At 42.3% G+C, this 13,438-nt stretch overlaps 1 protein-coding gene across 1 annotated transcript in view; it reads right to left on the bottom strand.

Moving 5' to 3' along the window:
- Positions 1-13,438, bottom strand: part of LOC146812221 (protein-glutamine gamma-glutamyltransferase E-like) — a 300,617-nt gene that overhangs the window by 59,226 nt on the left and 227,953 nt on the right. Inside the window, exons 8-10 of the mRNA XM_085619253.1 lie at positions 6,609-6,712; positions 6,230-6,472; positions 5,712-6,017 (exon numbers count right to left, since the gene is read on the bottom strand). Coding sequence (XP_085475379.1) covers positions 5,712-6,017; positions 6,230-6,472; positions 6,609-6,712 — 653 coding nt within the window. The remainder of the gene's footprint in view (positions 1-5,711; positions 6,018-6,229; positions 6,473-6,608; positions 6,713-13,438) is intronic.

A 13,438-nucleotide genomic window follows, 5' to 3' on the forward strand; every position in this document is an offset into this window, starting at 1 on the left:
TGCTGGCAGTCACAGAGGAGTCCAGGAGAATCTTAGATCGGGGAGGATCGGTGGCAATCATCCTCCTCGATCTGAGCGCGGCGTTTGATACCGTGAACCACGGCATCCTCCTGCAGCGCCTCCTGGACACCGGAATATATGACAAAGCTCTGGAGTGGTTCAGGTCCTACCTGAGTGACAGATCTTTCCAGGTGTATGAAGGTAATGTCACCTCCTCTAGCAAGCCTCTGAGGTGTGGAGTCCCGCAGGGATCATCGTTAAGCCCGACGTTATTTAACGTCTACATGAGGCCACTGGCTGAGATCGTCCGCCCATATGGTATTAAGATCGTTACCTACGCGGACGATACCCAGCTGGTGATCTCCCTGGCACAGGCAGGCGGACCCTCAGCTAATGTAGATCTCGCTGGCTGCATGGAGATGGTCAAGAGCTGGATGACCAAGTCCTGTCTCAAACTCAATGGAGACAAGACTGAGCTCATGCTCCTGGGTCATACCGTACCATCTACCATAGACACTCTCTGGCCTCCTAGCTTAGGTCCTGCCCCTGTTCCCAAAGACGGCATCAAGAGCTTGGGTGTCTGGCTTGACAGGTCCCTGTCTTTCGATCAACAGGCAACAAAACTATCTGCCACTTGCTTCGGCATCCTGAGAGTTATCAGGAAGATCTTGCCTCTTCTCCCCTTTGAAGCAAGAAAAACCGTGGTTCTGGGCCTGATTCAATCGCGGCTGGACTATGGAAATGCCTTGTATCTTGGAGCTCCTGACTTCACCTTGCGCAAACTGCAACTAATACAGAACTGCGCAGCCAGAACACTCTTACAAATCCCCCGCAGATCATCAGCAAAACCCGGACTGAGGACACTGCACTGGCTCCCTATAAAGGAAAGAGTAAACTTTAAATCACTCTGCATTGCTCACCAGACTTTCTGGTCTCTAGGCCCGGCAATCAATCTCCCTCTCATCACACCCTATCTCCCCACAAGACAGTTGCGCTCCACCTCTGCAAATCTAGCCATTGTGCCGCCAATAAAGAAGTCAAGGTCTGGAGGCCGCTCCTTCTCTTACAATGTAGCTAAGAGGTGGAACGCTCTGCCCCAGCATCTTAGATCTAATCCTGATATTCTCTCCTTCCGCAAACAGCTGAAAACGCTCCTGTTCACTACATAACTGTGGAGCTGAATCTGCCTCTTCCTAACTCAAACCTCAGTTGGTATGCTTAGCGCTTGGACGCCTCAGGGCAGCTACGTGCGCTCTAGAAATCTGAGTTCATTCACTCATTCATTCATTTTCTAATGTTTGTATACGTTAAGGTGGGTTTGTATTTAAAAAATAAATAGCATTTTCCTAACTATAACTTAGCTTTACCATTTGTTTAAAAAAAAAAAAAGAAATATATATATATTCTCTGAAGAAACCCAAGGTTAATGTAACATAATAGTTAGATGAAAAGTTCAGCAACAACGTATCATTTTAATCTCTAAAAGCCACAGCAATTCACCAGTTAAAGTGACTGTTATCTAAAGTTACCATGGCTCGTGCCCTAAGTTAATTATAACTCACGCCCTTGTCATATATTGCTAATTACCCCGCATATTACAACACTCATGACTTCTTCTATGACATCATCAATAATATCACTGCAACATTTGCAATCAAATTATTGATGAGAAAACTGTGCATGGCAGGGGCGCAAGTTCTAGTTACCTTCGGGCACGAGTTATAGTTAGCTGAGATAACGGTAACTGGTGAATTTCAGTGTTTTTGTACTGAGAAAATTGCATGTTATAACTGACACATTCACCTAACTATAACGTCACTGTAACCTTTGTTTTGTTTAAATATTTGAGTGAGATGTTGATTAGGCAGTAACCCCAGAAAGAAAAATTACACAATTTAGATCTTGGGTCATGCAGTTCCAGAGGGGACAACTCAGATGTTTCAATCTCTGGTACAAGTGAACCATATATTTTCACCTACAGGCAGGTTACCCAATGTACAACTCATAAAACAGTATCTAACTTGTCTTTTTAATAAAACTGAGCTTCTCCAAGTTTCACAAAAGTAACGTTTAAATATAATTGTTTCTTTTTGAAGCAATGATCGAGGTTGTTTTCCAAACATTTGCTGCTAAAGATTTTGGGCTCAGTTATTCCCCAGACCTCCAGAGAAGTATAATAACGTTTGGAAAAAGAGTACTTCTGATGAACATCACTTAACATTTAATTCCATAAACTATTTGTAAGAACGCTATGGGGCCTTAGATAAATTATAAAAAGAGTATACAACCTACGGGACAGCACCATAACTCATCAAGGTGGAGTCCAGTTCCATCTTATAATCTCCCACTGTTGGAAGCTTATCTTGCCCAGAAGAAAACTTTTAAATGTCAAGACCCTATCCTGTCCACTATAGTGATAGTGGCGTACTGTTTGTCTTGAATATCATATAAGTCAAGGGCTGCAAGTTGAGAAACGTAGACTCTCAGTAGAGTGAGCAGTCTTTCTTGCCTAAAACTTTGACAAATGTAAGTAAACCCAATTCTATGAAGCATGTGTTCACTGACTGCAATTTTATTTTAATTCACTTTAAGTAATTAGAAGCTATAACACTTTGCTATCTAATGTAAATTTCAGCATTGATGTTGTAAAATTTGTCATCTACCTGATGATGGCTAATCTAAAAAAAATATTGGGGCATATCTACTAGGTGGCGATATAATATTATCGCCGCATTTGCGGCCGTTTTCGAACGAAAAGTGGCGATAATTTTATCGCTATATTAGCAAGGTCACGCTATCGCGTGAAACCATGCCTTAGCGCCTGAATTCTTAACGCCCATCTTTGCATCTCTAATAAGATGCAAAGTGGGCGTTCCTCCCCAGGATAACGGGAGAAATGTCACTAAGCGACATTTCTCCTATTATCAAGCCTCACACAAAGCAGCATAGCGACAAGAAAAGTAGCGATAATCTCTGTTATCGCTACTTTCCTTACGCCGGCTTTGAAACTGACTTAGCCATGATATCCTATGGAAGGTGGATATCATGGCTAAGTATTTGAGGCCCTATCAGCAAGCTATCGCCAAACTTTGTGGGATTATCACAGGGTTTCCAGCAATAATCTCACGTTTGGCAGTTAGCGCTAGGATTTTTATCACTTTTGAGATAAGCGTTGCTAATAGCACGCTATCTCAGCGATACAAATCCATGCTAGCCGGCGATAATTATCCTAGCGCTAAGTGCGCTTAGCGATAATTATCGCCGGTTGTTGCTGATATGCCCCATTGTTATCTCATTCAACGTATACAAACAGTGGGTATGGCAACTATAGGTACATAGAGGGATAGCAGGATCATAATAACAGGGAAAGAACATTTGCATAGACAGTTTTAATTGTGAATGATTTGGCTTTAACTTCAATGAATAATGCAAAAATTCCACATTCTACATAAGAGACTGTAGAGAATTGTATTAATTAAAGAATACTGATCATATTATTCCATATAAAGCTGTCTATTGGAATGTCTTCCCATCGCTCATTTACTAGAGTCCCATTTATCTCTATATGCCACGCAAGCAATGAAGCTCCTTACTAGTTTCGCCACATATTGGGTAGGTACACCAAGGCCCCATGCCGCATCTAAATCTGAGTGATCAATATATGTGCACAATGCACGTAAGCATTGTAACCACCCACCATGATAAAAACAGCAATAGAATCAGATGTTAAAACTTGCAATTCCTTTCTCAAAGATAAGATTCTAAGTTGTAAAGAGCTTCAGGAAAATACACAATAAATATCAGTAATTTATGAGACACATTATTGTTTGCAATATAAGGCACGTACACCACAAGTACATATTTTACAAGTTGAAACTAGTTTGTAGACAGACCAATCAGGAGTAGCACTTATTAAAATAGCATAATATAAAAGCAAGATCCTCTTTAGCATATATGTCAGAGCAAATATAACCCATGTTATTGTTAATGTTAATGTTATTGATAATTCTAAAGCGTGAACTGCTACCCGAAGGTGTCCTGGCGCTGCATGAAGTCCTACCTGGGTCCAAATGTGAGAGAGGGGAGGTAAACCAGTAATTGAGCCTAGCTAGCAAACAGCCAAGTCTTCAAAGTCTTTCTGAAGGCCAGTAGGCTTGGCAGGGCTCTAAGATGCATGGGGAGTGCATTCCATGCCTTAGCAGCCCTAACCGTGAAGATTTTTCCCCCCCCCAATTGGCTTTTTTGACAAAAGGTACCGCCACTAGTTTAGCGTCAGAAGAGCGTAAACATCTGGTTGGTTTGTACCGTTGGAATTGCTTTTTGAGATGGTTGGGTCCGGTTTGATATAGAGCCTCGTGTACTGTACACAGAGCCTTAAACTGTACCCGTTTTCGCACTGGCAGCCAATGGAGCCTTCTGATTTCTGCTGATATGGAGGCATGTTTGGGAGTGCCAGTCAGCAATCTGGCTTCAGCGTTCTGCAGGAGTTGTAGTTTATTTATTAGTCCTTCTTGAATGTTAACATATAAGCTGTTGCACTAATCCAGTCTGGACATTACTAGAGCCGTGATGATTATCAGATTTTTGGGCAGGACTGGCCTAAAGGATGCATCAGGCCTAATGTGGAGTAACAGTGAACTGGTACCATACACAGACAAAACATTACAGTGTTTGTTCAAGACATAAAAGAGAGGTCCATTAAAACACTGGGGTATGGAACCTAATGCTGTTTAACTACACAAGTGGTGCACACAGACACACATGACAAAACCTCTGAAATGCTGTATCCATAAATATTGTATCCCATCTAGTTTATGAAGATAGCCTCAGTCAGATCATCAGGAGGAGAAATTTGACTATTTGTGTTGAATCACTGTCACATCAGACGACAAATGCTCAAGAGAGTGCACCAGCAAAGGGCAACACTCAAAACATGATCACAAAACCACCATCACCCTATGATGAATAAACAAATGCACCACAGTGGGGTCATCATGATGGCTGCACGACAGTCATAATCCTAATATGGATATAAAAATCACATTTAACATGCTATACTTGAGCTATCCCACCATATACCATATTCTGAAAAGCATAGTCCAGTGGTTCTGCATTTGAGAGTTGAGAAACAGTATGTTTTGAAAGGGCAAAGAACATAATTTCAAAAAGCAAAGGGACACGTGACGGAGAGCTTGGCAAGCACACCCCTGAAAATCATCCATAATACATGAAGATTGTGAGCCAGTTTGACAGATATCACAGCAAAGATGAGACAGCATGTATGCAGCAGGAGTGAGGATAATGCCACACCTTCTAAGAACAGATTATCAACGATGAGAAGATGATTGCCAGCAACTGTGGGCTGCAATGAGGATCAGAGGAGATTTAACTAGATCAATTCTATTGATGACTATTTACAAAAGAGTTTTCAAATGAGAAATGGATTTGGCCAGCACAACCCCACAATAAGGCATGGGAGACAATTTTTTACCACAAAAGCAAAGGGGCGAATGCTCACCATTTTAACCCTCTGAACAAAACAAGATTTTGTAGCAACCAGTGTACTGCATCCATTTACTACATTTGATACATTTGTCCTTTGTTGTGACTCAAAACCATAAAGATAATTTACAACAAAAACATTGAATGCACTAATTTATTAGCACGTGTTTAAACATGTAAATAGTAAATAAGAAGTGATTTACAGTTACCTTCTTCAGGGTCAAGAGTGAGAGAAGCTGAGGCTTTCAAGATCATGTCTTTGGGCTTCCTGTTATGTAGGATGGAAGAAGAGCTGAGGTTCACTTGAACTGTGCACTCAAAGGTTGTCAGGTTTTTAATAATCAGCATGAGATGAATGTCTTGACCAACCACAGGAGACTTTACCAGCATAAACTTGCCAGAGATTCTCGGTACCTCCTCTAAATCTGCTCCATTTCTGTTCTCTCCATCTTTTGTTGTGTTTTTAAATGCTAATTTTCTGGCCTTTTTAAACACCTCTCGTTCTTGATGTGAGCCTGGGCAAAAAACATATCAATTATTATTCTCAAATGTTTATATGAGTCATAAACTACAAAAAACCCTTCTATATATTCATTTAGTCAATATTTCAATACAAAACAGAAAAGCGAGTTCTCACTTATTAGACATTCAGCCAACAGAAGGCTTCCTTTTATTGATTTGAACAAACATGATTGGAAAACATGAAGCTTCATGAGGGTTTCCATACCTTCAGGATACTTGTAGTTATGTGTGATGTCCACACGGCTGTTATTGCCTACAGCCTTGGTGCTAATACTTTGGCCGATCATCTTGACATCAGTATGCACCTCCTCTGTCACGTCATCATCATAGCAGATATAAGTTAATACATCAGCATTAACCTCTGCAAACACGAAGAGTCCATCATAGGTCAATCCAACTTCTCCTTCTCTCACTGCATTGACAGAAGCCGGACCACAACAATACACCCCTATACAACAAAGAGAATCACATCAGAAATCAGGTCTCTATACCATTTTAGCAATTGTTTTTGCAGTAGAAATAAGAGCTTGATTATCACTGTGCTCTCTTTTTTTGTGTTACCTTTGCTCTGTTCCTACCATTACCTTCACTCTGTTCCTGGGCTGTACCATCCAGAACCTGCCACCCATTGTAAAATGGTCCCAAATCTTTTCTTGTGAACCAAGCTTCATTCCAGACATGATATGTCCTGCAGTGGAAATTGACTGGATTAATCTTCATCATATTCTATTCTATATAAGGGTTGCATAGTGTTGAATATGATTGGTATTGACATGTGATTCACTGTGGCCTGGTATGCTGGTTCCATGAAGAAGGGAGACATTAGATCATATGAACAGTTTCCTGAAGGTTAAAAAAAGACTTCCTGATCGAAAGCAATAAAGCATGGGTTGCCTTCATAGGAATTCGGAAGAGATCATATTGCAGGCCATTGGTACTCACAAATTGTGTTATAGTGTGTAGGAAGAGACTATTGATTAGTTGTAAAGGTTTAGGAATGTTAACAGTGAAACACAATAGCAAATAAACAACTTGTTTCTTGTATTTAATTTTTCACTTATACATTTATCTTATTAACTTCATATAAAATAAATATATAAATGTTTAGACATGAAATCCACTCATTCATATATATATATATATATATATATATATATATATATATATATATATATATATATATATATATATATATATATATATATATGTATATATATATATATATATATATATATATATAAATATCACCAGTTCGCGCAGTAACCCCAGCCACTCGCAGCGGCGGGCCCAGACGGGTCGCGACTCCCGAAAATCCAAACAATCCGTCTCCAGTATCAAGAAAACGTTGGCCAGGCCACTGTTAGTTTTCACCGCATATTTATTGTCAAAAAACGCCCAGTCACTCGACGTGTTTCGGAGGAAAACCTCCTTGTTCACGAGTACGAGTGTATGTGTTTACACAAAGTTTATACAATCATGTGACATCTTCAGTGAAAGTAACTGAAAACAGACTCTGTGCGCTTGCATACCATTGGGGGGCTAGAAAACAGACTACAAACTTTTGTATCGTTTTACATTTCTGGAGTTTGTCAGTGTATATACATATATACATGTTTTTCATATATTACTCCTATCTCTTAAGGCAATGATTATTTGACATTTAATACCATATACGCTGTTACTAAATTTTATGATACATTGTAGCAACAATGATTTGTACCATTCATTTATATCAGCAAATTCATTTTAAATCTGCTTTGTCAGACCAATGCCAAATAGCACACAATATCCATTCAACCCCAGTGGGTATATGTGATAAACTCACTCAATCCTCCATTATATATATATATATATATATATTCACTGAAAAAAACATAGGTTTCAGGCACGTTATAGTTATGAATTAGCATTTAAAAAACCTTAAAAATTCACTGAAAAAACCATAGGTTTCAGGGGCGTTATAGTTAGCCGAACTTTTCACTCGTACAAAACCATTGAAATTCCCGCGTTATAGTTAGTTCAGCTAACTATAACTCGCGCGCCCTCAATGCACTGCTGATGACGTCACATATTACATCACTCATGACTTGGTCAGTGACATCACTCATGACATCACTGATGACATCTCAAATGACATCACTGATGACATCATCCAGTGAATGTGTGTTTTTCTGAAAATTACATATGTTTTATATACGTATATCTCAAGGTCGATGGAAGAAAAAATGGGTATATAAGTGTCTAAATGGATGATTTGTTTTTGAAAAATTGATTGTATAACTGACTGATTAAGTATATCTTAGTGAATACATGACTTAGTGAGTAATGTTTAAATATGTAAATATCTGTATCAGTCTCTCACTTTGTGTATAAGTGGCTGCATGGGTTGGTGAGTAGCTACATGAGTGTCTATATAGGTTATTAGTTGATTTTTTGGGTATCAGTATGAGGGTCTGCATGGTTCGGTGGGGGGTATTACGTAGTGCATATTTGCATGAATGAGTGACTCACTGTTTCTATGTGTTGAAGACAGCATGTGTGTAGGACTGTATGGGTGGATGAGTGTGTGCATGGGTGTGTTAGTGAGTGAATGACTGTCTCAATAGTGTCTTTATGAGTAACTACATATGTTTTAAACTAGTATATGTGACTATTGGTGTATATAAGTCAGTATATGTGAGAGTGAAAGATTGGAAGAGTTCCTGTATGAATAAGTATGTGTTTCTATAAGTGATTGTTTAAAAGACTAAGTAGGTGTAAGTTTCTGTAGAAGTAAGTGTGGTGGTGTGTGTATAACTGTATATGCAAGCAAATGGATGTTTGATTCTTTATTAGCATGAGTGACTATCTGTGTGAGTAACTCTATGGATGAGTGGCGTTGTGTAACAGGATGTATAGGTGTATGCGTACATATAATGAGTGAGTACATGTATGGGTGACTGTGTAGGACTGTTGGTGAATGAGTGGATGTGTATGTGGATCTTAGAATTACTGAATAGGTTGTTGTAACTGGTATTCGCATGTCCATTGTTTTGAAAATTTTAGTTTCTATTTTTGAATTTGTGTATCAAAGGTTTTATTTGGGGGAGAGGAGATCTGCCACTCTATCACAAGGATGATGTCATCAGTGATGTCATTTGAGATGTCATCAGTGATGTCATGAGTGATGTCACTGACCATGTCATGAGTGATGTAATATGTGACGTCATCAGCAGTGCATTGAGGGCGCTCGAGTTATAGTTAGCTGAACTAACTATAACGCGGTAATTTCAATGGTTTTGTACGAGTGAAAAGTCCAGCTAACTATAACGCCCCTGAAACCTATGGTTTTTTCAGTGAATTTTTTAAGGTTTTTTAAGTGCTAATTCCTAACTATAACGTGCCTGAAACCTATGGTTTTTTCAGTGAATTTCAAAGGTTTTTTAAATGCTAAACTATGCCTACAGAGATAGGACATGTGAAGAAAGAAGAAAAAACGCACAGAAAGAAAAAAAGAAATGCAGAAAGAAGCAACAGAAGTCCTCAAAGACGAAGAAAAGTGCAGGAAGAAGGATAACGTGCAGAAAGAACACACAGAAGAGCAGAAAGAAGCCTTGTTGCAAAATCATCCTGTACCCTCAACTTTTTCAGACGGATACTGGTGGTTACTGAGTCTGACTAACCAGTCCTAGAGCCAGTGCTATGTTAAAAGACACTCAGAATACAGTGAAAACACCTACATACACTAGGGAACACTATGCGTTGGGGTCCCCCTGTGATTAGCATGACCTCCTCTGTAAGCCCCTAGTATATAATAGGGCAGGGGATTAAAACTACCTCTTAAAACGCGCCACAGGGTGTGTTTGCGCACGTCACCTCAGGCCCCGTCCCCTCCCTTCCCCACTGTGTAAACACGCCCTGTGGCCGTTTTAAGATGGGAGATTAAGTCCCCTTGAATCCTGAGGGTCCCTAGGGTCCAACTAGACCACTAGGTACCTCCAGTAAGCCCCACAGAGCTGCGTTGCAGAGAGATGTAAAAAGTGGCACGGCCTAGACCACCTCTCTGCAATGCAGCGCAGTGGCACTTACTGGAAGCACCTGGTGGGCTAGTTGGCCCCCAGGGTCCCTCAGGATTGAAAGGGAATTATTTCCCCAACTTAAAACGCGCCACAGGGCGTGTTTGCACACGTCACCTCAGGCCCCGCCCCCTCCCTTCACCACTGTGTAAACGCGCCCTGTGACTGTTCTAAGTTGAGAGATTAAGTCCCCTTGAATCCTAAGGGTCCCTAGGGTCAAACTAGCCCACTAGGTACCTCCAGTAAGCACCACAGAGCTGCGTGGCATAGATGTATAAAAAGGGACGTGGCCTCAGAACACCTGTCTGCAACGCAGCTCCCTGGCGCATACTGGAGATACCTGTTGAGCTAGTTGGCCCTCAGGGACCCTCAGTATTGAAGGGGAATTAATTCCCCAACTTGCAATTGGCCAGGGGGCGCGTTTGCAGAGTGCTGCAAGGAGGGGGCATGGCCTCCGGTATGATGCCGGTCTTTTATTTATTTAATTTTTTTACGAAGGAGGGCTGTGTGGCCCCCCTTCTTTTTCTAATTTATTGGCCCTGGGGACCCCATCCCCCAGGGTCTGCACCCTATTTTTTTTGTTGTAAAAAATAAATTTGGAAGGGGGCTGCGTGACCCCCCTCTCAAGTCCTTAATCGGCACCGGGGACCACAACCCCCGGGTCATGGCCTTTTTTTTTTTTATTCTTTAGGAGGGGGCTGCGTTGCCCCCCTCCTCAGGCCACTTACAGCCCCAGGGACCCCATCCCCCGGTGCCGGCCTTTGTTTTTTATTATTTAAAAAAAATATATATTTATAGAAACACCTAGGACATGCTGGACAAACCGTATGTACCTATCACCATGCCGATTTACGTGATATTCATTAAAAGGCGACTAAGCATACAATGAATCCACGTGGAATGTATTTACACCGCTAGTGAAGCTCTGTTGTGTCTGACGCCCTACCGTGCCTAATCCCGGCGCCCCCGCCGGTGGGTACTCTCCAAGTAGACACCCTTGTCGTTTATTTATACAAACATGGGTAGCTATTGACGGGCACATTTAATACACACGCACACCAAGCCATTCAAAGGGGATTCAACAAAAATTCGACCAAACTATGCAAGAAACCCCCCTCACAGTTAATAAAACACACATCCACCGCCGGATGTGTAATACTTTTTATTTTACTCTCTAGAAAGGAGACAAACCTCACTTGAGAGTCACAGTGTGCTCCTGGCTGAGCCCAATGCTGTGTTACTCCCACCAGTGCCCGCCGAGTGCCACACACCTCTGTGTTGTATTCCACCAGCTAGTGCGTATGCTATGACACTCTCTAGCCCATGTGCACTGTAACACCACCCTGTGAATATGTAATGCCACACTTGCCTTCGCAAGGGTTATATTGCCCCATCTAACGTGCCTTCCTCGATGCCTATGTTATAACGCACATTGCTATGCCATACATATTACAATCTGGGATCCATATCTTTGTCACAGTGCATATGCAACGTTACACTCCCCAGCACATATTTTATATTACAACTTTAGAGACTAGTTAGGTTACACAACACTGCCCTGTGCATATTACATTCCAAGGCGCATATCGCATAGCACGCGCTAGTGCCTGTGCTATCTCGCGCTCTCCAATGAATCTGTCATTGCGCACAATGTATTGCATATTATATTTCACGCCCCGGTTCATCTTATATCACACTTTTTGGTGGATAGTTTATACCATATACTATATCTAGTTTTCATTTTCAATCGTGCTCACAGGACTATGTTCTATATAACACTGCGTCCACCTACCCTATTCACGGGCATTACATTTTGCGATGGGGGTGGAGGTTCAGGGGGTGTTTCTGCCAAGTGAGCCCGGAGTCACAGTCACAAATGTCCTCTTCTTCCTGAATAAAAGTGAGATTATGCTGCATACTTGTTCATATTTTAAGTAGTTCGCACAGACACACATTTTAAAAACAATAAAGTTCCTAATACTCACCTTCTCTGAACAGTTAGCTTGCTGTCCCATCCACCTCCTCCCTATCCTCTGTTGTCTGAATCCATGGACTAGCCTCCTCCCTCCTGCCATGCATGGTCTGATGTGCTGCCACTGCCCTCCATTTAGCATGATGTACCAGTCCACTCCTCCTGCCCTCCATTGCCCAATTCTATGGCCAATCATTGACCTCCTGCTTAGCCTCTGTGCTTAGCTTGCTGCTCCTATTCTCCTTCCCCCTGCTCTGCGATGTCTTTGTGCATGCCCCTGCTCCATCCTTTTTGCCCACCATGTTCCATGGACATGCCACTCCTATCTACTCTGAGTGTTCTGTTGAGCTGCCACTTCCCTCCCACCTGCCTAGTATTGTCAGATGACTGTAACCTGTCCCTGCCACCTCCACCCTGCCTGTCCACATGCCATGCCCCTATCCCCTTCCTCCTGTCCTCCATGGTCCATTTTACTGCCACACCCTTCTAACCTCCCTGGTCTGTTGTGCTGCAACTGCCCCTCCTGCCTGCCCCGCGCGGTCTGTTGTGAGGCCCCTTCCCCTGAACTCTCTTGTCTGTGCATGCCCCTGCACCCTCCTTCTTGCCCATCATAGCCATAGTGCGGCCACTAACCCTCCCGCTCGCCATGCATGGTCTTCTGTGCTGCCATGGCCCCTCCTACCTTCCCTGTGTGGTCAGCTAGCTGCCCCTGACCCCCTCCCACCTTCCCTCCATGGTCTGTGTGTATGCCATCATAGACTCACTGTTGCTCTCCATGGTGTGTCTTGTTTCCTGTGCCCATCCTGCCTGACCTCCATGGTCATCTTGCTGCTCCTGCCCTGCCCACTTGCCCCCAGCCCTCTGTTTCCATGTGCAGATCCCTATTCCCTCCCTCCTGACCTGTCTGTTCCATTGTAATGTCCCTGATCCGTCCCTCCTGCCCTTTATGGTCTGTCATGCTGCAGCTTTCTTTCCTGTCTGTCCATTATGGTCAGCTAGCTACCATTGCCTCTTTCCCCTCTGTTCTCTGTTGTCCATGTGCATGGTCCTGTCCCCTCCCATGTCCCTCCTGTCCTCTGTTATCCGAGTCCATGTCCCTACCCCAATTCCTCCTGCCTACCATGATCCAATGTACCATACTTGCGAACATTTTGAACTTGGTAAGAGGGAGATTTTGAAAAAAAACTGGGGTATTGATTTTCCCCTTTGAGTTACATTGAAAAAGAGGAGATTGTAGACAGGAGACAGATCAAATAAAGCCCATTTGAGCTTAAAAACATTGGACGTTTCCTGACTGAAACGGGTCTGTTGGCATGTATGGTTGTACTCCCACTGCCTATTCCTTCTGCCCACAATGGTCTATTATATTGCCACAGCCTCTCTTGCC

Source organism: Triturus cristatus, chromosome 7 (assembly GCF_964204655.1).
Source record: "Triturus cristatus chromosome 7, aTriCri1.1, whole genome shotgun sequence".
Classification (NCBI taxonomy): Eukaryota; Metazoa; Chordata; class Amphibia; order Caudata; family Salamandridae; genus Triturus; species Triturus cristatus.